Source organism: Sus scrofa, chromosome 8 (assembly GCF_054392235.1).
Source record: "Sus scrofa isolate SSC_HxYL_T2T_F1_AM1 chromosome 8, Sscrofa_HxYL_maternal_Yorkshire_Landrace_v2.0, whole genome shotgun sequence".
In the NCBI taxonomy this organism is placed as follows: domain Eukaryota; kingdom Metazoa; phylum Chordata; class Mammalia; order Artiodactyla; family Suidae; genus Sus; species Sus scrofa.
In genome coordinates this window covers 183,742-208,747 of record NC_139390.1, presented here as the reverse complement: position 1 = coordinate 208,747, position 25,006 = coordinate 183,742, and the positions used below count along the sequence as shown (strand labels likewise).

Here is a 25,006-nt window from a genome sequence, read left to right as displayed (position 1 = left end):
CGGCGCCGGGGTCGCACGGGGCTAGGGACGGGCGGACACGAGAATCTGAGGTAGACAGGAAACGTTCGCTCACAGACATCTACCCAGGAGGCCCTCCCCGGGCAGCTCCAACGACCGGCCGGGGGGCCGGCCAGCGCAGGCCACTGAGCAGCTCCCACGGTCCCGGGAGGAAGGGCGGGAAGGGCGGGGGATTCTGGCCAAGCCCCCCCGGGAGAAGCCGCCTGTGTTTCTGAAAGGCCTCACGGCCACTTGGCCTGAGCCCCTTCGGGGAACGTGGGTCTCGTCCCTAAGGAGCTGCTCCGGACACGGATGTGCAAGAAACAGGAAGCAGAAGAAAACAACTTGAGTGTCGAGGAGCCAGACCCTCACTTGCAAAGCCGGTTCAAGAGGAGGTCCAGTCCCGAGGGACGCTCTTCCCGGAGAGCCCAGCTCGCAGGGCGCCCGGCCGGACCGCCTACTGAGCAAGGTGCCCAGGACCCGGGGCCGGCAGGCGACAGAGCAGCAGCCCCAGACGCGGACGGAGCCCGCTGGCCGCCGGGCGCCTGTCAGGTGTGTGCTAAGACCTCCCAAGGGCCCATCTCCAAGGAGCAGAAGCGGATGTCCCGGCAAAGGGCTCCCTCTCCACTCCCACAAAACCACGAACACCCGCGAGGCCGCAGGGCCGCCAACAGAGGCCGTGCTGCCGGTGCCTGACTCCTCGGGCCCTAGGCGGCCGGAAAAGCTCTCTGGCGGCACCGAGCCGCCTCCCCGGACCCGGCCTCCCTGTCCTCGGCGCCCTCCCCTCGAACACCGGCCACGCGCGCGAGAACCGCCGGCGGGGGGCGCTGCTGGCTCCTGCCACCTCCGAAGGCCTGCAGAGCCGGGGCTCTGGCAGCGAGCGCGCCCCACGCAAACGCTCCCGACAATCTCTTCGGCAAAATGAAAACGGGAAACAATAGCAGGAAATTAACGCACCGAACAACTCGCAACGTATTTAATAAAAGCGATTTTTAACAACAAGAGTCGTTCTGCCAACCAGCGGCGGCTGGTCCGCTCTGCTGAGTGTGCGGGCGGGGGGCCGGGGCTGCAGCCCCCTCCCAGGCTGCCAGGCCCCGTGGCCCAGGGCAGCGGCCGGCCTCACATTTCCTAACGTGGAGAATGGAATACCACGGTTTCTCAGGCTATGAACGGAAACCCTTCGTTTGGTATGCTTTTAAATTAAATTTTTATACATCTTCTAAAGTCTTCAGGAAGCTAAAGGCAACATAAATATCGTCATTCACCATGAAAAGACATTTTTTTCAATAACTTAGGAAGGATTCAATAAACGTACAAGTATTTTGGGGGCTCATCATGAAACCTAATTCATAAACTGAACGGAAGAGACTTTCAAGACCTGGAAAGCAAGCAAAGGTAACACGTTGGGATGGAACCTTCGCGATGTTCTCACGCGGGTCTGCGAGCTGGAGCAGAGGGCCCCGGCCGCGAGGTGTGTCAGCATCTCGTGCCGGGAGTGTCCTGTTGAGTGTGAATTCTCTCTCATACAAAAGTTATAAATATTCTCTATTCAGGAATCTGGTCCACACGACGCCTGGGATGACATCCTTGGCGCCACTGTGGTCCCGCCAGGCCACGCACTCGGAGCAGTGCCCCGGGGCAGGGGGGCTGAGTCTCTGCTGTGCCCGCCGCTCACAGCAAGTCCATCTTGGGCCTGTAGTGCAGCAGGAGCGGCGCCTTCTGTAAGACAGGGGCCGTGAGAGGAGGGGGGACAGGGAACCCACCGCCAGCCGCCCGGGGGGAGCCTGTGCACCTGCCCCGCTTGCCTCTGGGACCCTGGCCATCTGTCCCTCCCGGGCGGCCCCTGAAGACGAGGTCTCACCCATCTGATTCTGCTCCAGAGTGAGGCACCAGGGCTCGAGGGGTGCCCTCTGCTTGCAGCGGCCACTCCCATCCAAGGACACTGGTGACCTCAACCAGGAGGGGTGTGGCGTGTCGGAGCCTTCCCCGGCCACACCCCCCTGGGGCTGATGATTTCAGAACCACCACATTCACAACCTGAGACTGGCTGTGAAGCCCAAGCGAAACATGTCATGACAAGGACCCACCTTAAACCTCCACCTCGTGACGACTACGAATTTGAGTGTGTGGTCCTTGCCCAGGATCTCCTCGTTGCATAAAATGTCCAGCTGGCAGAAGAACAAGACTTTGGTCAGCTTGGCCAAGGGCCGGGTGCGCGGACAGCACCTCCGGTCTACACCTGTCACGCCAGCAGGTGAAGGATGGCCTGCCCTCCTTTCTGAGGCAGCGGGGGGGGGGGGGGGGGGAGCCCTCGACGGCCCCACCCCACCCCAGAGGGCCTGGAGGCCCAGGGGCTTCCATCCACACGACAGAGCCCCTGTGCTCTCACCCAAGAGCCCCGGCCCCAGTCACCGTTCCTGGACAAGTGTGCTCCTCGGACCTCCGTGGAACCACAGATAGTTTTCTCCTTTGTGGTTTAAAAGACTTTTTAGAGCATTTAGGTTCGCAGCTAAATTTAAGGGTACAAGGCGTTCCCAAATACCTCCTGCCCCCACCCCACAGGCTCCCCCCCTACCAACACCCCCGAATGTTCACATCTGTCGTTTGTTTCAAGTGATCAACTTCCACCGACACATCATAATCACCCCAAATTTACATGAGGGTCCATCCTTGCTGCTGTACCCTTTGTGGGTTCGGAGGAGGGCATGACGCCGTGTCTTCACCCTGTGGGATCAGCACGGACTGGTTCCGCTGCCCTGACCCCTGCCCTGCCCGTTCCCTCCCGACCCCCAGCCACCACAGATACTCTGTCTCTGTAGTTTTACCTTTTCCAGAACGTCACAGAACTGGATCCACACAGTATGGCGCCTTCTCAGGTTGGCCCCTTTCACTTAGTAACATGCACTTAAGGTTGCTGTGTCTTTTCATGGTATGGAAGCTCATTTCTTTTCAGTGCTGAGTAATACGCCACTGTCTGGACAGACCACCGTTTATGTACCTGTCATCTTCCGAAGGATATCTTGGCTGCTTCCAAGTTTTGGCCAACTATAAACGAAGCTGCTATAAACACGTGTGTGCAGGATTGTGTGTGGACAGAGGCTTTCTGCTCCTTTGGGGAAGTACCGTGGGGTGTGACTGCTGAGTCGTAGGTACAGTAAGAGTACGCTGAGTTCTGTAAAAGCCCCTTCTACCATCTGTCTTTATGACTCTGAGGACTCTAGGAACCGCTAATGAGTCAAATCACACAGTATTTGTCCTTTTGTGACTGGCTGATGTCACCGGGCACGATGTCTTTACGGCTGTGCCACTTGGTATCAGGTCAGAACCTCCTTTCTGTTAAGGGCTGACAGGCCACTGTACGGATGGACCATATTTGGCTTGTCCGTCACCCGCTGACAGACACCCGGTTGCTTCTACCTTCTGCCTACTGTCTGTCGTGCTGCCATGCACATCGGGGTTCAGACATTTCTTCACAACCCTGCTTACAGTTCTCCCCCAGAAGTGGAACTGCTGGGTCTCACGGCAGTTCTGCTTAGTTCTGTGAGGAACCTCCAGACTGTCCTCCGCGGCAGCGGCACCATCTCACACCCCAGCAGCAGAGCACAAGGCTCCAGTTCCTCCGCATCCACGCCAGCACGCATTTGCCTTCCTCAGCAGCTGTCCTGTTGGGGATCAGGGGGGCTTCTTCACTGCTCTGATTTGCACCCCATGATTAATGATGGTGAGTATATTGTAATGTGCTTACTGGCCATCTGGAAGTCTTATAAAAGAAACATCTAGTTAAGTCCTTTGCCAACTTTTGAATTGCACTGTTTAGGTTTGGTGTGTGTGTGTGTGTGAAACTGTATACATATTTCCGATAATAGTTCCTCACCACATATATGACCTGCAAATACGTTCTCCCAGTCTGCACAATTTTTAAAAAATTTTTATTTTTTTGTCTTTTTGCCATTTCTTGGGCCGCTCCCGCGGCATATGGAGGTTCCCAGGCTAGGGGCCGAATCGGAGCTGTAGCCACCGGCCTACGCCAGAGCCACAGCAACGCAGGATCCGAGCTGCGTCTGCGACCCACACCACGGCTCACGGCAATGCCGGATCGTTAACCCACTGAGCAAGGCCAGGGATCGAACCCGCAACTTCATGGTTCCTAGTCGGATTCGTAAACCACTGAGCCACAACGGGAACTTCCCATTCTGTACAATTTAAAAAAAAATTTCAGGTAGTCCAAATTATTGATGTTTTCTTTTGTTAGCTGTGCCTTGGGTGTTCTTTCCAAGCAATCATTGCCAAGTCCAACACTGTTTAGTTTTTATCCTGTGTTTTTTTTTTTTTTTCCCAGACTTTTATTGTTTTAGGTTTTATTTATGCTCTGATACACTGAGTTAATTTTTGTATATTGTGTTAGGTAAGGGTCAAACCTCATTCTTTTGCATGTATATATCCAGTTTTTTCAGCACCATATTTTGCTCTTTTTAAATTAAAAAAAAATTTTTTTTTTGCCTTTTTTAGGGCCGCATCCACAGCATATGGAGGTTCCCAGGCTAGGAGTCAAAGTGGAGCTACAGCTGCCAGCCTGCACCACAGCCACAGCAACACCAGATCTGAGCCACGTCTGCGACCTATACCACAGCTCACGGCAACGCTGCATCCTTAACCCAGCGAGGCCAGGCATGGAACCTGCGTCCTTGTGGATACTAGTCGGGTTCATTACCACTCAGCCATGACAGGGACGCCACTTTCACCAATTTTTGTAGTTTTCATTGTAAAAAGTCTTCTACCTCCTTGGTTAAGTTAATTACTAAACATTTTATTCTTTTTCATGCTATTACAAATGAAATTATTTTGTAATTTCCTTTTCAGATTGTTCATTGCTTGTACAAAAATGCATCTGATTTTTCTGTTGACTTTGTATTCTGCTACCTTGCTGAATTAATTTATTACTTCTGATGGGGTTTTTTTGGTGGAATTTTTAGGGTTTTCTACATATAAAATCATTCGTCTGTAAACTGAGATAATGTTTTAAATTATTTTTTCCAATTTGGATGTGTTTTCTTTTCTTTCTTTCTTTTTTTTTTTTTGTCTTTTTGCCTTTTCTAGAGCTGCTTCCCGAGGCATATGGAGGTTCCCAGGTTAGGGGTCTAATCGGAGCTGTAGCCGCTGGCCTACACCACAGCCACAGCAATGCAGGATCTGAGCCGCGTCTGCGACCTACACCACAGCTCACGGCAACGCCGGATCCTCAACTCGCTGGGCAAGGCCACGACTGAACCCGCAACCTCATGGTTCCTCGTCGGATTCATTAACCACTGCACCACGACGGGAACTCCATTTTTTTCTTGTCTAATTTTTCTGGCTAACACTCCCAGTATTATGTTGAATAGAAAGCTTAAAAGTGGGCATTCTTGCCTTGTTCCTCGTCTTAGAGAAAAAGCTCTCACTTCCTCACGACCATGACGTTCATAATGAGTTTTCAAATATGGATTTTAATTTATTTTACTTTCATACGTGGCTAGTGTTCCTAGGTTGTTGAGTGTGTGTATTATGAAAGGATATTGGATTTTGTCAAATGCTTTTTCTGCATCAATTGAGATGACTGTGTGGTTTTTCCTTCATTCTACTGATGTGGCATATTACAGTGATCGGTCTTCATATGCTGAACCATCTTTACATTCCAGAAATAAATCCCACTCGGTCACAGAGTGTCAATCGTTTTAACATGCTGAATTTGGGAGCTCCCGTCGTGGCGCATCAGAAATGAATCCGACTAGGAACCATGAGGTCGTGGGTTCGATCCCTGGCCTTGCTCACTGGGTTAAGGATCCAGCGTTGCCGTGAGCTGTGGTGTAGGTTGCAGACACGGCTCGGATCCCGAGTTGCCGCGGCTCTGGTGTAGGCTGGCAGCTACAGCTCAGATTCGACCCCTAGCCTGGGAATCTCCATATGCCTCCATGTGGCCCTAAAAAGACAAAAGACAAAAACAAAACAAACAAACAAACAAAAAAGGCTGATTTCTGCTTGCTAGTATTTTGTTGAGGGTTTTTGTGTCACTGGTCGTGAAGGACACTGGTGGGTAGTTTTCTTTTCTTCGCAGCGTCTGTTTAACTTTGTTTTGGTATCAGTTACGCTGGCCTCACAGAATGAACTGGGAAGTAAGTGCTCCCTTCTCTTCAAAAAAGTTTGAAGATGGGTGCTGACTCTTCTTTCAATGTCTGCTAAAGTTCCCCTATGAAGCTATCAGGTCCAGGGCTACTTTTTTATTGGGAGATTTTTTTTTTTTTTTTTCTTTTTTTGGCTGCACTTGAAGCATATGGAAGTTCCTGGGCCCTGGACTGAAGCTGAGCCATTGCTGCAGCAATGCCACCTCCTTAAACCATTGTGCAGAGCCGGGGATCAAACCTCAGCTGCTGCAGAGACAATACGGGATCCTTAACCCACTGTGGAAACTCTGAGATCTTCCCTATTTATTTATTTACTTAACAGCTGCACTTTCGGCACATGGAAGTTCCCAGGCTAGGGGTCGAATTGGAGCTGCAGCTGCCGGCCCACGCCACAGCCACAGCCACAGTCATGCTGCATCCAAGCTGTATCTGCGACTTATACTGTGGCTTGGGGCACAGTGCGCAAGGATTCTTAACCCAGTGCGCAAGGTCAGGGATCAAAGCTGTGTCCTCACGGATACTAGTTTTTAACCTGCTGAGTCACAGTGGGAACCACTCCTTGTTTCTAGCCTGCTAACGGCTGTGGACCACCCTTCAGCACCGCTTTCATTGCCTCACACTAGTTTGGTATGTTGTGTTTTCATTTTCCTTTGTCTCTATGTATCTTCTTGTCTATCCTTGTTTTCTTCTTTGATCCCACTGGTTGTTTGAGATTCTTTACATGTCTGAAAAGACTTTCTTGTCAAACAGAGTCATTTTCACATGTTCTGGGGCTTGGGAAATGGAAATACCTTTTGGCAGGGTCAACTCAACCTGCTAGTCTGCCCTCTGATTCCACAAAATCCACATCCATCCCACATGCAGAATACATCCTCCCATCCTGACATCTGCAAGAGACTTGATCCATTCAAGCATCAACTCCAAATCCCCAAATTGCATCAGCACGTGGCATGTGGAAGTTCCCGGGCCAGGGGACGAAGCTACACCAGAGCATTACCCGATGGACACTTAAGCTGCTGAGCCATGTGGGAGTGACCCCACATCTTATCTTCTAAAATCATGAATCAGGCACGAGTGAGACTCGGTAAGATTCATCCTGCGGCAAAATTCCTTTCTAGGCCCAGGTCTGTGGAACTAGAAAACATGCTGTTTGTTTCCAAAATACGCGGCGGGACCGAACAGATATTCCTGGTCCAAAAGGGAGATACAGTGAAAGGCAGAAAGGGGTCACTGGTCTCAACAAAGTCTGAAATCCAGCAGGCAAATTCCAGGAGGGTCGAGACTGAGAAGTATCACTGTGGGTGGAGGGTCTGCCTTCTGGGCCCAGGGCTTGGCCTTAGAGTCATTCTTCCTCTTTCTTTAGGGATAGCTCACATGGGCAGTTGAGCAGCTACATCAGCCTATGTTTTTTTTTCTCTTTCTCTCATTTTTGGCTGCCCCACAGCACATGGAGTTCCCAGGCCAGGGATGGGATTCGAGCTGCGGCTGCAACCTAAGCTACAGCTGCGGCAATGCCGGATCCTTAACCCACCGTGCCGGGCCGGGGATCCAGCCCGAGTGTCAGCCCTCCCAAGACGCCACCGATCCCACTGCACCATGGCGGGAGTTCCAGCCTATTTCCTGCACACTGAATTTTGGAAGCCCGACAGCCTTCTCTCATTCCTTCCTATCTCTGTCCCTTTCAGTCCAAGTTGGTGGTGCTTCTGATGATACAACATTTTTCAAAACATTGTGAGTCTCCTGTGTACGTCACAGATCAAGGCCATTGGCCTGAAGCTGCTCCACAAACCTCTCCTGGATGACTCCTCTCTGTTCCTCCCACGAAACAGCTGAGCCGCCATGAGTCAAACAACGAATCTCTTTAGCGAAAGAGTGTCCTGGCACACCCTTGGCCTCCTCAAACGCCTAATATACCATCCTTTTGCAATCTGAACAGATTGTGAATTTTCCAAACCATCAAGTACTAGCCCTTTTTTGTTTAGCAGTTCCTGCCAGAATTCATCTCTCGCCTCTAATGTTTTATTACCAGCAGCAAGGAGAAACTAGATCCCACCCTCTACCCTGCTTGGAAATGTCCTCTGCCAAACATCCACGTTCTGCTTCCCACACACGGCAGGACACCACTCGGCCACGTTTGCTGCCCTGTGAAACGAGGTCACTTCTCTCCCCGCTGCGCTCCCTGCCTTCTGAGCTTGGTCAGCGTCGTCTTCAGGGCTCTTCCTTCCAGCGATGCTGTCTGTGTGACGTGTACCTTCAAGGGTGACGGGTGCGTCCTCAACCGTGCTGCTTGCTTCCTTCTGGGCTATCACCAGAATCATTCTTTACGATCACATTCCTGGTAACAGTCTCTTCAGTTTCTCAGAATTCTTCCAGCCTCTACCTCTTATCTAATCCAAAGGCACTTCTACAGCTTCAGGTATTTACTATAGCACTACTCCACCTCCCGCTACCAAGATCTGTTTTGGTTTCCTGTGGCAGGTATGACAAAGAACCCCAAACTTGGTGGCTTAAAACAGCAGGTATTTACTTCATCACAGACATGGAGGCTGGAAGTTCAGAATCGAGGTGCTGGCAGGGCTGTGCTCCGTCCGGCTCTCGGGGAGGGTCCTTCCTGCCTCTTCCAGCTCCAGGGGCTTTGGCATCCCTGAGTGTGTGGCTGTATCACCCCAGTGTCATCGCTGCCCTCACACCATCTTCTCCTTGCTTATGTCCCAGATTTCCCGCTGCCTCACTCTCACACAGGCACAGGCCATCAGATTTAGGGTTAGCCCAGATAATCCAGGATTATTTCATCTCAAAGTCCTTAATTATATCTGAAAAATTTTTTTCTTTTTAAACTCAATGAATTGTATTACATTTATAGCTGTACAATGATTATCACAACCCAATTTTATAGCATTTCCATCCCAAACCCCCAGCCCACCCAACCTGTCTCCTTTGGAAACCATAAGTTTTTCCAAGTCTGTGAGTCAGGACCTGTTCTGCACAGAAGTCCATTGTATCCTTTTTTCAGATTCCACCTGTCAGTGAGAGCCTTTGATGTTGGTGTCTCACTGCCTGACTTCACTTAGCATGATAATTTCTAGGTCCAGCCATGTTGCTGCACATGCCGTTATTTCCTTCCTTTCAATGGCTGAGTCATAGTCCATTGTGTGCAGGTACCACAGCTTCTTGATCCACGCCTCTGTCGATGGACATTTAGGTTGTTTCCATGTCTTGGCTGTGTAAATAGTGCTGCAGTGAACACTGGAGCACATGTATATTTTTGAGTCATGGTTTTCTCTGGATAGATGCCCAGGAGTGAAACTGCTGGAGCAAATGGTAGTTCTATTTTCAGTTTTCTGAGGAATCTCCATACTGTTTTCCACAGTGGTTGCACTAATGTACAATCCCACCAACAGTGTCAGAGGGTTCCTTTTTCTCCACAGCCTCTCTAGCACTTATTGTTTGCAGACTTTGTGATGATGGCCATTCTGGCTGGTGTAAGGTGGTGCCTCACAGCGGTTTTGATTTGCATTTCTGTCATCATGAGTGATGCTGAACATCTTTTCACGTGGTTCCTGGCCATCTGTATGTCTTCTTTGGAGAACTGTCTGTTTAGATCTTCTGCCCATTTTTTGATGGGGTTGTTTGTTTTTTTGGTATCGAGCTGCAGGAGGTGTTTATAAATTCTGGAGATGAATCCCCTGTCAGTCGCTTCATTTGCAAATATTTTCTCCCATCTGTTGTCTTTTCATTTTGTTTAGGATTTCCCTTGCTGTGTAGAAACTTTTAAGTTAAATTAGATCCTATATTTTTATTTTTATCGTCATTACTCCAGGAGGTGGATCCGAGAAGATATTGCTGTTGTTTACGTCAGAGAGTGTCTGGCCTATGTTTTCCGCTAACAGTTTTACAGTACCCGGTCTTTTTTTTTTGAGGGCTGCATCGGCAGCATATGGAGGCTCCCAGGCTAGGGGTCTAATCAAAGCTGTAGCCGCCAGCCTGCACCAGAGCCACAGCAACACTATTGAGAGAGGCTGGGGCTCAAACCCACAACCTCGTGGTTCCTAGTCTGATTTGTTAACCACTGTGCCACGATGGGAACTCCAGTATCTGGTCTTATGTTTAGGGCTTTAATCCACTGAGTTCATATTTGTGTATGGTGTTAGGAATTGTTCTAATTTCATTCTCTTACATGTAGCTGTCCAGTTTTCCCAGTACCACTTATTGAAAGGACTGGCTTTTCTCCACTGTATATTCTTTTTTTTTTTTTGGTCTTTTTTTAGGGCCGCACCAACGGCATATGGAAGTTCCCAGGCTAGGGGTCTAATCAGAGCTACAGCTATCGGCCTACGCCAGAGCCACAGCAACACCAGATCCAAGCCGTGTCTGTGACCTACACCACAGCTCACTGAAATGCCAGATCCTTTACCCACCGAGGGAGGCCAGGGATCGAACCTGTGTCCTCATAGATACTATCTGGGTTCATTAACCACTGAGCCACGACAGGAACTCCTTCACTGTCTATTCTTGCCTCCTTCGTCATCGACCAGGTAGGTGACTGTAGGTGCATGGGTTTAATTATGGGCTCTCTATCCTGTTCCACTGATCTATATTTGAAAAAAGTTCTTTTTACATTTCCACGAGCCAACCCACTCTCCTCGAGAATACATCTCAGAAGCGCCCCCTCTCCACCTCACCGCACCACCCTGGTCTGGGCCTCCCGGGCCTCTGCACAGACTCCCCCAACCAGCTCGCCTGCTTCCCTCCTGACCCAACAAACCACTTTCCTCACAGCCTGAGGACTGTTTAAATCACAAGGGCCTGCTTCAGGCCCCACAGGGCAGTGGAGGGAGAGAGGCGGGCCCTTCTCTCTCCACCTGCTGGCACAGCCGACTCCTCCTGACACCTGGCGTCTTGCTGCTCGGGGTGAGTGGACGCCCTCGGGGGCTTCCCAGGGACCCTCCCTGCACCCCGCTCCACACCCCGGGAGCACGGGTTTTACTCCGTCCTCAGCATTCAGCAAGCTTAGGATTAGCTTCTCTACCTACCCGCCCATTCCATTCAGCCCCATCCGCCATCCGTCCGAAATTCCAGAACCAAACTTCTCTTTGTGGTGAAAATCTTTGGCAGATCTCACCGCCTCCCCTCAGCAGCCCCTCTTCTCTTGGCACTGGCTTTCCGTGCTCGAGGGCTCTGGGCCCCACAAGCTCTCGGGTATATGCTCCCACACTCCTCGGGGGGAGGCAAAACAAACTGGATTTTTTTAGGATTGAAAATTTCCAAACAAAACTGTGAAAAACAAACAAACCAAAAAACCCAAAGAGCTTTGCCAGTACTGCTTTTACAAATAAGGAATGACTAGCTGCAACCTCTACTTATGGTTCAACCATTACCTCGTTGAAAGACGAAAGGTTAAGTTTTTTGGCGATGAACTTCTTCAGATGCAGGACTGTGGCCTGGGCTGAACAGCGGATCCATTTCCGTTTCAAGCCCCGCAGTTTGCTGCTGTTGCACTCCAGACAGATGCTCACCTGTGAGACAAAGGACACACAGCGGGGCAGACTCACCGAGAGGGGTCCTGCTGCGAGTTCTCCGGTGGTCTAGGCGTTAGGATTAGGCGCCTTCCCTGCCGTGGTGGGGGTCTGATCGTGGGTTTGGGAACTGAGATCCTACATGAAGCTACCGTGGCCAAGAAAAAAAGAGGGATCCTACTGGGCTACTCACCGGGGGCTTTCTAGGTATCTATTGAGTCCATCAAATCCGAGAATGTTGACTTTTTTTTTTGGCCATGCCTGCAGCATGTGGAAATTCTGGGGCCAGGGACTGAACCCGCGCCATTGTAGCGATCTGAGCTATAGCACTGACGCTAGATCCTCAACCACTTGAGCCGCCAGGGAACCCTGAATATTGACTTTTTTGAAATTGTAAATGTTTTAACCTCAATACTGTAGAAAAAGAATTTTACTTTAATCATTTTACACATATAATCTTAAATCTGCTTATTGTTTGCCATATAATCTAAATTTTTTTTTTTTTTTTTGGTCTTTTTAGGGCCGTACCTGCGGCATATGGAGGTTCCCAGGCTAGGGGTTGAAGCAGAACTGTAGCGGCCGGCCTACACCACAGCCACAGCAATGTGGGATCTGAGCCGTGTCTGCGGCCTATACCACAGCTCACGGCAACACTGGATCCTTAACCCACTGAGCGAGGCCAGCGATCGAACCCACATCCTCATGGTTCCTACTCGGGTTTGTTAACCACTGAGCCACAAAGGGAACTCTGATCATTATTCTGTCTCTTCGCATAGTACTTTAAAGTGAATCCATGAATTATTTATTGTGGCAGCATGTGCTGGCCTCAAGTTAAACCAACAAAGACCAGAATCCTGTCCTGAAAGCTTCTGCCTGGGGAACACACACACCGCCCCGTGTCGACACACTGAGGAGGCTTCTAGAGGAGGTGGACGCAAGTCCACAGGGCACTCTGAGCAAAGGTGCAAAGTGAGGTGCACAGTTACCTCCTTCCTAGAGGATCAAGAGTGCAATGGGATTAGAGGACTCAGCGTGACAAGGAACTTCAAGATAACGAACTCAGGCGAAGTGATTCCAGGTCACCGGGTACCTGGCAGGTCCTGGGTTGACAGCCCCAGGCTCACTGGACCGCTGAGAATGACCCTGTGCGCAGGCACTGCGCTCAATGGCACCAGCCACAAAAAATGGCGCAAGCAGACCCTCAAATTCAGACAAAAAAAAATTAACAGAGGAATTAACTGAAACCATGCATTTTTAAAGTTATTAGAGGTATGAAAGAAAGAATTAAAAATATAACACCCTACGAATAAAGAAGAGGCAGGTGTGAGAGATAACCAAATATAACTTTGAAAAAAAAATCATATTCACTTAAGTTAATAATTCAGTGGCTGGCTGAACCACAGACTAATCTCAGCTGAATGCAGATGGGTTTTCTGAAGGACCGATTTGAGCAAATTACCCGAAAGAAGTATAGAGACGAAGATATCAATTAAAATAAGACGACAGTCCAAAGAGCACAACAAACATGGACCAGGAGGAAAGAAGAGAAAATAAAGGAAAGGCAAAATTTAAGAAATAATGACTAAGGATCCTCTCCTCCAAATGATCAGAGACAAATGCTCAAATTCAGAAAGCCAAAGACCCCAAGCAAAGGAAATAAGAGGAAACCGGCACCGAGACAGACATGCGACCCCTCAGAACGTGGTGGGGAGCCCAGAGCAGCCCCAGACGTGGATCTGCACAAAGCCGAGCTCTCACAAGGAAGAGCTGGTATCACTCGGAGGGGAATGAAGTACAGCCACTTGCCAACGAAACCCGAAGAGAAGCGGAAAGCACTGGCGGCCGGCTGTCAGGCTGACTGCCCAGGCGGGAACTCCACATTTTGCTTTTTCTTTATTTATTTTTGCTTTTGAGGGCTGTATCGGAGGCACGTGGAGGTTCCCAGGCTAGGGGTCAGGTTTGAGCTGCAGCTGCCGGCCTACGCCAGAGCCACGTCTGCAACCTACACCACAGCTCACGGCAACGCCGGATCCTTAACCCACTGAGCGAGGCCAGCGATTGAACCCGCGTCCTCATGGATCCTAGTCAGGTTCGTTAACCACCAAGCCATAACAGGAACTCAGGTTCTGGTGTCTTTATTTCAGCCCCATGCATTTCTTGTTAAGCTGTTTAAAGTTTTTACTAGTTATGTGATGAGGCCCCCACCTCCTGAGAGGCACTGATTCCACCGCCTTAACTGGCATTTCCCAGCGGCTCCTGAAAAGTCCCCTTAGAAGCCGTATAATCTGAGAACCAGGGCGTTCCTGTCTCATCTTCCTGTTTCCTGACTGTACGGGCTGGGGTCCCCAGAGCCTGCTGGGGAGCAGCTGCGAACGCACACGTTCTTGTTTCTGCCGCCGAGGCAGCTCCGTGTCATCATGAAGTACGATGACGGCTGAGCTTTCGACAATCATCTTACTCCAATAAAAAGTTCTGCAGATGTGAATTTAGGATTTTATCAAATTCTCCGACAGCAGCTCTGTGGTTAGCTTTCCTTTTTTAACCTGAAAATGAGCAAATGGCATATGAACAGCTCCCTCAGGGTTTCCCTCTATTTTGGTACCTGCGGGATTCCAACTCCTTTTGTACAATATTTGTGTGGCCTGGGGAGTGGGCTGGGGACACCCATGGCTGGTGGAGGATGAACCTCGACCTTTTTATACCGAGAATGGCCTACAGTGAGTTAGGTACATTGGGAATCACACAAAGAAAGAAAACCAGAAAAGTAGAGGAAGGAGCTGGGAGGAAAAGCGAAGAAAGTTGCTGACATTTTAACGGACAACGCGAGAAAAGGGCCTACCTGCTCGTCACTGCGGTGATAGTCGCCGTCCTCCTCCTGCTTCTCCTCGGCTGCTTCTTTGTTCGAACTGTCTTCCGCTTTGGTTTCTCCTTTTGGCAAAAGCAGAAAAGACTGTATCATGAAATCCAAAGTGTTAAACTACTATTTTTTTTGACTTGACAGTATCCTGAAAATGCTATGAAAAGCCCCTGTGAGGCAAGTCTGCACCTCTGGTCTACAAGGTGCTTTACCGCCGGCGAGGCCAGGCAGGGCCACGGTGGAGCCCCCACCACGCCGGACACCCAACCGCATCCAGAAGCGAGGGGCCCCCAGAGCTCGCACTGTTCCACACCACTTGCAGGATCAAGACCCTGACTCAGGAAAAAGGGCTGGGCCACATCCCAGGACCCCTGCCCGCCTCGCGGCCCTGCCTCCCGGGGGCCCCAAGCTCGCAGAGTCTGTAGCCCCCACTTGCCCAGGCCAATAGCCCAGGCCTCTCTTTCCTTCTCGGATTGTCAGAAACGTACAGGGTAGACGGAAAGTGCCTAGAAATTGTAGGGTCCACTAGAAAATACCACGGCACCGAAGAGCTGAACACGCTGTCAGGACGTGTACAGATCCTAAAGCACCACTAATTTCACCCCAAGGCCAAAATGGTGTTCTGCCCCCTCTGCAGGACAACAGACAAGAGATGCATCCTGGGGGGCCCACGTCCCTCTGCACCCCACCCGCAGGCCCCTTCAGGGAAGCCCTTAGGCTTCCTCACTCGACCGCCACGTAAGCCCCGAGTCCTCGGCCCCACGTCTCAGCTCCCCCTGCCCTGCCCGGTCGGCACCGGAAGGGACGCTGACACCTGCCCACACAGCGCCAGACGAGGGCACGGGGCTGGGCGCCTTGGCGGAGACTGATGGACAGAACCCGCCCGCTCACCGTTCCGATGGGAATCCAAGTGCTGTTTTGCAGAACAGGTCTCTCCCTTGACGTCTCCAGGCACTTCCAGGCCCAACTTGTGGTAGAATTCCCTCTGTTTCCTCATCTCCGCTATGAAAAATTAATGTATAAATATAATCCTTAATCTGAAGTAGGCAACATCTTAGGTTAAAATTCCTTTAACAAAAACTGTGTGAAGAAAAGCGCAGTTTGGATTTCAACGCCTTGAAGGCTGCTCCTAACGAGCAGACAGCACATCTGGGCCGTGCGCCCTGCAGTGTCCGAGCCGCAGCCAGCTGTGCGTGGCAGACACCCCTGCCAAGGGCCTGGAGCTGAGCCGTCACCAGGGGCTCGGCGAACAGTCAGGCGCTCACCCGCAGCACCTCAACCTCCGTCTGCTGACCGCTGGGACAGCGAGTGCGACAGCGAGCGTGACGGACACAGGCCTTCTGGCACCTCCCACCACGCAGCAGGAGCTTAGTGACCGCACGTTCTCCCAACATCCACGCACAGCCACACTGGACCCTCCCAGGACAGAGCTGTCCTGGGGAAGGGCTCTCACTTGACCACAAGTTCACCTCATCCCACACCTGCTGCCGAGGCCGCCCAGGTGTGCCCGGCGGCGGGGAGGGTGCCCCCTGGCTCTGTGGCTGGCTGTCGCAGCTTACCCCAATGCCGGGGGTCGGAGCCACCCAGCCAACCATCGCAGGGGAAGGGTCCCTGCTGAATAGGGTCACTGGCCACCACGCAGTCCCCCGCCCAGCAGGATCCCTGCCCCAGAGGTGAGGCCCGTGGGGCCAGGCCGGACCCTCCCATGTCCCCAGGACAGCAGGCAGCCAGGTGAGGAAGCACAGTCACTGCTCAGGGTCACATGGCAGCAAAGGGAGTTTAATCCCACCTAATGCTTGGAAAACATTTCTGTGTGGTGGACTCGGCAAAGTCGGGTTGTGCTTTTTACCTGTTTGTCTCCCTCCAGCCCCGTGAGGACCGCCACATGCTGTGGCCACATCCTGGACCTACACAGACACTCCAAAGCATGTGATTGTGCAGGAAAACATGAACGTGTGAGGCAGCGGGCTCGGATGCCAAGAGGGAGCCTCCCAGAAGGGAGGTGATGAGCACAGGCCAGGCCCGAGCAAGGGACACTGGAAGCAGATGTGGCGAAACAATGAGTCTAGAAAGTTCAGGATTAGCTTGAAAAGAAACAAACAACCACATCAATGTTGGCACGGGAATGAGGGCCTGAAAGGCCCTGAAAGTGAGCTGCTCCCATCTGTCCTCAGAGAAGTAGGGACCTTCAGGGTAAAGGGTGCGGCTGTGCCCTCAGGCCGCCTCGCCATCCAGGGCTTCCTGAGGCCTCGCTTCCCACACACTGAAGGTCTGGGGCTGCCCCACATCGGGCGAGCCTGTGGGCACCTTTTTCTCCAATAGCATCTGCTCACTTTGCACCTCTGTGTCAAGTTTTGGTAATTCTCACACTATTTCAAACTTTTTTATTTAATTTGTTACAGTACCTGTGACCAGTGCTCTTTGATGTAACTATTCCAACTGTTTTTTAGTTTTATATTTTTAACTAAAGGATGTACACTGTTTTTTTTATTCTCTTCCCGTTTGTGTATAGACTTGCAGCACGTGGAAGTTCCTAGGCCAGGGACTGAACCCATGCCACAGCAGCAACCCGAGCCACTATGTGACAATGCCAGCTCCTTAACCTACTGCACCATAAAGGAACTCCTACACTTCTTCTGAGCATAATGCTACTGCACGCCTGACAGACCACAGCAGAGTGTAAACAGAACCTTCCCCGCGCAAGGAAATCCGGCATTTCTGTGACTCCCTTACTGCCACACGCCCTTTACTGTGACAGTCGAGAACCAAACCGCAGTATCTCCAAGGTCCAACTGTATCAAGTTTTAATTCCCGCTTCTTTCATTTTCACCTACCAGAATGAAAAAGGACTGAAAATATAACACTCAGTGTCAGGCATATACATGTACAGAAATGTCACCTGGGGTAACTTTTCAAGAAGGTACCTGGGCAATATTCATACAAAATATTTAAAAATTTAACTGCTTGGAGTTCCTGTCATGGCGCAGTGGTTAACGAATCCGACTAGGAACCATAAGGTTGCGGGTTCGATCCCTGGCCTTGCTCAGTGGGTTAAGGATCCAGCGTTGCCATGAGCTGGGGTGTAGGTCGCAGACGTGGCTCGGATCCTGCGTTGCTGTGGCTCTGACGTAGGCTGGTGGCTACAGCTCCGATTAGACCCTTAGCCTGGGAACCTCCATATGCCGTGGGAGCGGCTCAAGAAAAGGCAAAAAGACAAAGAACAAAAACAAAAACTGCTGGCCAAAAATTTCTACTGCTAGTAATCTATCCTAAGGAAATAACCAGGCAGGTGCATTAGGAGTTAAAGTCTTATCTGTAGCACTGAAGTATCAGAAACAACCTAAGTGCCAAGCATTTGACAACCTGGGCCAGGCCAACCAGAGCCGACTCCCCACCAGCCACTCTGTCCTAGCAGACGCCTCCAGATGAGGCCACAGAGCCTCAGAACCCTTCTCAAAACCACACTGGAGACACCACTGACGGCTGACATGCAAGATATGTCTAACGTACCTGCTGTGCTGGGATATGAGTGGGCCATTTATTCAGTGGAATACCTTGCATTCAAGATACTGACCATATTCGTGGACAAATGATAAAGACAGGCTTTGTGACATGGACGGACTACGATCTCACTTTTTATAAAAACTAAAGTTACGATACTAGTATGACTAGGATGCTAAGAGTTCAGGGGAGGGAGGAAAGGCTTATAAAAAATAATGCTGCCCTGGGCACCAGATCCACCCTCGCAGCTCACTGCACCCCAAATCACCTGATCATCACCACAGCTGCGGAAGCAGGGAATCCAGCATCTGCCCCGAGAGGCAGCACCCGTGCCTGACCAAGGGCACTGCAGGGGCCTCAGGGACCTCCAGCTTGGGGTTGGAGGCAACTGCCTCCGGGAGAGAAACAGGGAGGGCTCCCAACCCAGAGTTCTGGCCAGGGGCTGACAGCCATTTCCAACAAGGAAAAAGTGAGTAAATATTTGGGGCTCTGTGAGCTAAATGCCAAAGCGGAGAGGTTCTATGGATACATAACAGCAGAGAAAATATTTTCTGAGGAAACTGGAACAGATACACACAAGAGATGTACAATGGATACACTGTTGCTATCACTGCTTGGAACAAACTGTTACCTGTAAGATCAGCTAAGAATAACAAAAACTACCCTCTTGTTTTCCCTTTATTTATTCCTCTCTGAGGCTCTTCCTTCTTCATGTAGATCTGAGTTGCTGACCTGAACCCCTTTCCTTCTTTGTAAAGCATTTCCTTGAACAACATTGCGAGAAGGCGGATCTGCTGGCAACAAGTTCCCTCAATTCCTGTTTCTCCTTCACTCTTAGAGGAGAACCTCCCGGGGTGCAGAACCCTGAGCAGCTGGCTTTTCTCTCCACACCGTGAACGTCTCACTTTGCGCCCGGCTGGCACGGGTTCTGCGGAGAGGTCGGGGGCAGGGCTGTCTCCGATGCTCTGCAGGTAAAGTGCCCCCACCTCCCACCCCACCGGCTTCTTTCAGGCTTTTTTCTTGATCTTTGACTGTGAGTTGAAGCTGATACACCCGGGCATAGCTTTTCTGGCATTTGTCCCCCGGCTGATGGTCTCTGGGCTTCTGGATCTGCGGTTTGGTGTCGGACCTTAACTTGGGGAAGCTGTGTGGCAACATTTTCGTTTTTCTTCTGTGTGGTCCTGTCTCGTCTCCTTCCGGAACCCCTGTCACGTGTACGGTTCTGTTTGAAGCCTGCCCACAGCCCTTGGGTGTTCTCTCTGTTCTGTCCTTCGGCCTTCGTCTTCTTCCCTTTCTGGTTCCCAAGGGACCTTGGGCTCAGCGACTCCCTCCTTGCCGCGTCCAGCCAGCCAGCCCATCAGAGGCAACCTTCATTTCCGCCGCAGGGCTTTGATCCCTAGCGCTTCTTTCTGCTTCTTTCTAGGATTCCCACCTCTGCTCGCATCTCCCGTACGTCCTACAGGCCGTCCGCTTTATCCACGGGGCCCCGAGAACATGAACCGCAGTTGTTTTAAACTCCTGGCCCGCTAATTCCAGCGTCCCTGCCGTGGCTGGTTCTGATGCCTGTTCTGTCTCTTCAGATTGTGGTTTTTTTTTTTTTTTTTTTTTGCCTTGTCGTTTTTTTTCTTGTCAACTGGACATGACACTTATGGTCAAGAGGTACTGGTGTAAACAGGCCCTACTGCGGTGGTGGTGAGGTGCCGGGAGGGGACGTCCTACAGCCTATGATCTGGGTTGTCCCTGGTGAGCGTGCACCTCCGGACTGTGAATTCCAAGTGCATCTCAGGATTTCCTCCCCCTCAGGTAGGACAGGACTTCCCCACCCCCAGGTCAGTCTCGCACTGGGAATAACCCAGCAGGCAAGGCCAGGGCTAACCGGGACCAAGGTCAGGCCTTCTTCAGCAGGACAGGGCTCGGGGCACTTCTTCACCACCCCCTGCATCTGGAACCTGGTCAAGTTCCTGGACGTAAAGTAAACCTCACAGTATCAGGAAGACCTGGGGGCAGCCCTCTGCCTTGCTCACCAGGAGCCAGCTCAGGTTCCCCAGCCCGGCGTCTGCTCCGGGCAGCAGTGCTCCTGCGTCTGCCCTCAGCACCCTGAACTTGGCGGCAGAGGTCTGCTTTGCATCTTCCCCTCTTAGTCTAAGAACTGCTGATTGTTCAGTCTGCTGTTAGGACAAGCAGACACTCCTAAGCCCATTATATGAGGCACCAGAAACCTGGAGCCAGGAAATAAAAAACGCAGCAGTATTAACTGAGCATAAAGTTTCTTTCTTGTCCCAGGCCAGGGGTTGAACAGAGCTGCAGCAGTCAGCCTACACCACAGCCACAGCAATGCAGATCCAAGCTGAGTCTGCAACCTACACCACAGCTCTCACGGCAGCGCTGGATCCCCAACCCACTGAGTGAGGCCAGGGATCAAACCCGCATCCTCATGGATACTAGGTCAGGTTTGCTACCACTGAGCCACGAAGGAACTGCAGAGCGTAAGGTTTCCAACACAGGCTGCTAATGAGAAGAATGGACTCCTTTTGGGGAGAATATTTGTTTAGTGGGGACTGAAGGGAGTGACGCTCATCCTCCAAATCGAGATCTCGCGCGTCTCCCCCCAAAGACGTCTTTTCACACGGAAATACTGACCCCAGTCCACGAGGAGCGGGAATTGGAAGGCACCGCGGGAATTCTATGGGATTCGCTCGGCCCCTCCTTTATGCTGAAGATCGGTCACTTCCCACTGGAGGTCAGACGGATGCCCTGACTGCACAGGTGAAGGCCTGAAATGGAAGCTGCCTTTCACCTGCTCGGGGGCTCCAAACAGCTGGGCCTGCTGCTGGAGCTCAGAAAACAGATCTGCTGTGAGTCTGAGGGCCGGAGGCCTTGGCTCCCCTTTAATTTCCGCCGGCATGGACCGTCCTCACAGCAGCTGAATGGGACGCGCGTGTCAAGCAACACCAGCTGTGGAAGCGAGGCCCCCTGCGGCACGTTCTGCATTAAAGCACCGCTTTGCCTGATGCTCCCAGGCTGGGCTCCCCAAGAGACACTACTGGGTCTTCAGCAAAGCCTAATGTCCAAGCCACAGTGCGTGACAGTCTTCGAAGTGCTTTTCTCATTCAGAAAAAGTTCTATCAGGGGCTCCCTGGTGGCTCAGTGGGTTAAAGATCTAGTGTTGTCACTGCTGTGACATGGGTTCGATCCCTGGCCTGGAACTTCCACATGCCATGGGTGCGACCAAAAAAAAAATTCAGTCACACCAACAAGGTTCCACTGCCAAGTCATCGGACTACTGCGGAGGCTGGTTGGGATATTCAGCTTTTAGTCCTGACAATGTTCTTGAAGATGAATTACATCCAAAAGGGCAAATGAATTCCACCACGGACACCCCTGGTTCAGAACGTAACAAAAGAGCCGAGCTTTTTCTGCAAATTCCTGCTTACAAGGAACGATGCGCATCCATGGGAGACCTCGCCTTTTCACAGGCCCAGTTACTCAGTCGGGCTGTGCACTGCCCCCCCCCGCCCCCCAGTCTGCGCCGGCTCAGCAGAGCTCACCCCCGCCTGCACAGGACGGGCCTCTTCTCAGCCTCCCCAAGACCCTCTCACCCACATCCTGCCCCACAGCCTCTGCAGAGGCCCGCCCGCGACACGTCAAATGCACGGAACAAACACAGCGCAGGCTCAGCCTCCAGGCCCCCAGCAAAAGGCTTCGGGGCGCCCCGAACACTCGGCCCCCGAGCTGCGGCGCCCCAGCGCTCCTGCCCTCAAATGTGCTTGCTGTCTCCAGGCGGACTTCAGTGGCTGCCACCCCACAAGATCTAATTAACCACCATTGCTAAATATTTTCTTGTTGGACTAACAAATGAGCCAATCAGAAACGTACTTTGACTGCAGCCTTATAGATTATTTATTTTTGAGAAGAAATTCTGCTGTGATGACATATTCCATTTTAAACTTTCAATTTTTTCTATAAGTTGCTTTCTGTGGATGCCTACACCTATCATAACCCTTTATTGTAAAGGGATGTGGGGTCACTGCTAGATAAACAGGATGCTTGCCTGGCTGACAATGGCAGTCCAAGGACAAAACCCCCATGCGTCCCCATGGCTGAAAAGCCTGAGGCTTCTCTCCTTATTTTAACACGACGGGCACTGGTAATAAAGTCCCCACATGGCGTCTATGCCAACGGGGCCGGCCTGTCCGCTGCAAACGCTGAACCCACGGCCCAGGGTGACATCACAAAATATTACCCTTCTTTTGATTTTCTTTCCCAACTATTTTAAAAATGTAAAAAACACTCTTGGCTCAGGAGCCACATTCAACAGGCAGGAGCCAGATCTAGTTGGTGGCGAGGGCTTGCCAACTCCTGCTCCAGCCAGCGCGAAGAGGCAGCGAAACAAATACAAGTAAAACTTTGGCTGAGTGTTCCTCCTTCCAGAAGAAAGCAACGGACACGCCCATCCACATCCACACAAGTGTGCAGGAGAAAATGCACTGCCCCCGCCCACCCGCCCCCCACCATTAAGGCAGAAGGTGAGACACGTGCTGAGCGCCAGGAGAGGCCCTGAATGGACGGAAGTCCCAGTAACCAGCTTGGGGATACTGGAGGGGCAGTCCGGGGGTGACACACAGGAGATAATTGGACGAAGTTACAGATAAAGATGCTGCTCTGGGAACATGGGGTTTTTTAATCACAAAAACAAAAGAAGCGTTTCCATTGTGGCTCAGCAGCAATGAACCTGACTAGTATCCATGAGGACACAGGTTCGATCCCTGGCCTCACTCAGTGGGTTAAGGATCTGGCATGGCCGTGAGCTGTGGTGTAGGTCACAGATGCGGCTTGGATCTGGTGTTGCTGTGGCTGTGGTGTAGGTGGGCAGCTGCAGCTCTGATTCGACCCCTAGCCTGGGAACCTCCATATGCCACAGGTGTGGCCCTAAAAAGACTGAAAAAAAAAATAAGAAGAAACAACTAAAACTAATTGTCCACCAAAAAGGTCTCATCTGCAAGGGAAGAGAAAAACAGTCAACTAGCAACCGGCTGGACCCAGAAAGCTGCTCCTTTTCATTCCCCAAACATGTGCAGTGGCAAGGCCAGCGGTGGGGGCCCCGGCCGTGGGCAGCGGCTGCGCAGGGGCTGCGGGGGAGCAGGGGCGCCTCCTCCAGACGCAGCTCTGTCTCGGCACCACCCGTCCCAGAGACGCCCTCGTGGTCACCCGGAGGACCAGGAGGAGGCCCGCCAGAGAAAGCGACTTTCTTAGCACAAGGCTGAGAAACTGCGAACAGCCCGCATCCAGAAGACAGCCACCGTCCCAGACTTCAGTCACGAGGATCCCGTCCAGAGCAGCCAAGCTGATCTCTGCCTCCTCAGAAGAGCTGGCGTGAGGGCCAAGCTGGGCTGCCCCTGGCCGCGGAGTGTGAGTCGGGGATTCTGGGGTCCCTCCAGTTCTACGTCGCGGGGCCTCCAGCCACTGCGCTGGGCTGTGCAGAGGGCGAGGGGACGCGCGCGCAGGGACAGACTGTTCACGGCGTCGGCAGGGTCTCTGTTCCTGCGGTGCTGCCTTTCAAGCAAAGGCTCTGCTCAAAACCGTGTACCCTATGTGCCAACTGCTGGCCTCAGACACGGTCGCAGCAGACGTGAGCCCAGGACCCTGCCCACCGGCTCCATGGAGCCCAGGTGACGGCGCCTGCTGGCCATAGGTGGGAGAGGCTCTGAGTTTCAAAAGGGGCAGGAACTGCCATAAACCGCGAGCATGCACTGTTCCGATCCATCTGATGGTGGCTGAGGGGCTGGTGAACCAGCTACTATTTCGAAAAGAAATAAAGGAAAAACTCTTGCACCTGTGCTGCTTTTTCTATAATAATTTTTAACGGTATCAGCATTTTATCATCATTATTATTGTTTGTCTTTTTTGCCTTTTCTAGGGCCGCTCCCACAGCATATGGAGGTTCCCAGGCTAGGGGTCGAATCGGAGCTGTAGCCGCCGGCCTACGCCAGAGCCACAGCAACTCGGGATCCGAGCCACATCTGCAACCTACACCACAGCTCACGGCAACGCTGGATACTTAACCCGCTGAGCGAGGCCAAGGATTGAACCCGCAACCTCATGGTTCCTAGTCAGATTTGTTAACCACTGTGCCACGACGGGAACTCCAGAGGTATCAGTATTTTATTTTCATGCATTCTTTGCCTTTTCTCAGCACTGAAAAACCCTTCAAATATCAAAAGATGATTGTTTCTAACTAATTTACTCCGGAAATTAAAATTAAAATTCTCTAAAGAGAAAACGGTGAAAGAAGACTTTAACAGTGTAACCCCAAGTTGGGTATCAAAGGTCGGGTGTAATCCACTGGCCTAATGGGGTAAGCTATATTTGCAATGACAACCCTCTTCTGAAACATGACAATGAGAAAACACTGCCCAAGTGAGTTCCTAACGTATCCCATCTTTGAAGGAAAACGGCACCTCGGTTTTACCGGCGGGCAGCGCCTTTTGAAGGAAGGGGCGGAGGTGTCAGACGTGTGAGGGACGGAGACCAGCACGCAGTGACGTTGAAGCTGGGACGACAGGCAGGGACAGAGGTGCCGCCAGAGGCAGCCTCCTGTCAGGGGCAGGACCCTGCGGGAAAAGCCACTCAGGGGCCGGGCTGCGGACACAGGGGTCCAGCTGGGCGTTCTGACACTTACCTTCCTGGAGGCCTGGGACCAGTTTGTAAACAATATCCTGCATGGTCCTGTCATGACTGGCAAGAGGAACAGAACAGCTGAGTCAGCCAGAAATGTCAACGCGGTCATTCGCACAATTTTCATGTAACAACGTCAACCACCACAGTCGCAAATTTGGAGCTGAGGCTGAATTCTGCTTCCAGCTCGCTCTTAGGAAACAGTCTGTGCTTGCGGGAGTTGCACATGCCCCGAATTAACCCATCACTTAAGCCGGGCTCTAGACAGCTGTGAACATTTCCGATTCAGCGACCCGCGCCCT

At 51.7% G+C, this 25,006-nt stretch overlaps 1 protein-coding gene across 20 annotated transcripts in view; it reads right to left on the bottom strand.

The window, feature by feature from the left end:
* Positions 1 to 945: 945 nt before the first annotated feature.
* Positions 946 to 25,006, bottom strand: part of PCGF3 (polycomb group ring finger 3) — a 41,816-nt gene continuing 17,755 nt past the window's right edge. For 6 of the 20 annotated variants that reach the window (XM_084971150.1, XM_021100824.2, XM_021100825.2 and 3 more), the window contains exons 6-11: positions 24,709 to 24,764; positions 15,420 to 15,530; positions 14,511 to 14,599; positions 11,534 to 11,671; positions 2,085 to 2,165; positions 946 to 1,716 (exon numbers count right to left, since the gene is read on the bottom strand). In XM_084971150.1, coding sequence (XP_084827276.1) covers positions 1,669 to 1,716; positions 2,085 to 2,165; positions 11,534 to 11,671; positions 14,511 to 14,599; positions 15,420 to 15,530; positions 24,709 to 24,764 — 523 coding nt within the window. In that variant the 3' untranslated portion in view covers positions 946 to 1,668. Of the gene's footprint in view, positions 1,717 to 2,084; positions 2,722 to 2,822; positions 3,758 to 11,533; positions 11,672 to 14,510; positions 14,600 to 15,419; positions 17,532 to 24,708; positions 24,765 to 25,006 lie in introns of those variants that run through there. The other 14 variants (XR_014811994.1, XR_014811991.1, XR_014811992.1 and 11 more) reach the window with 6 other exon arrangements.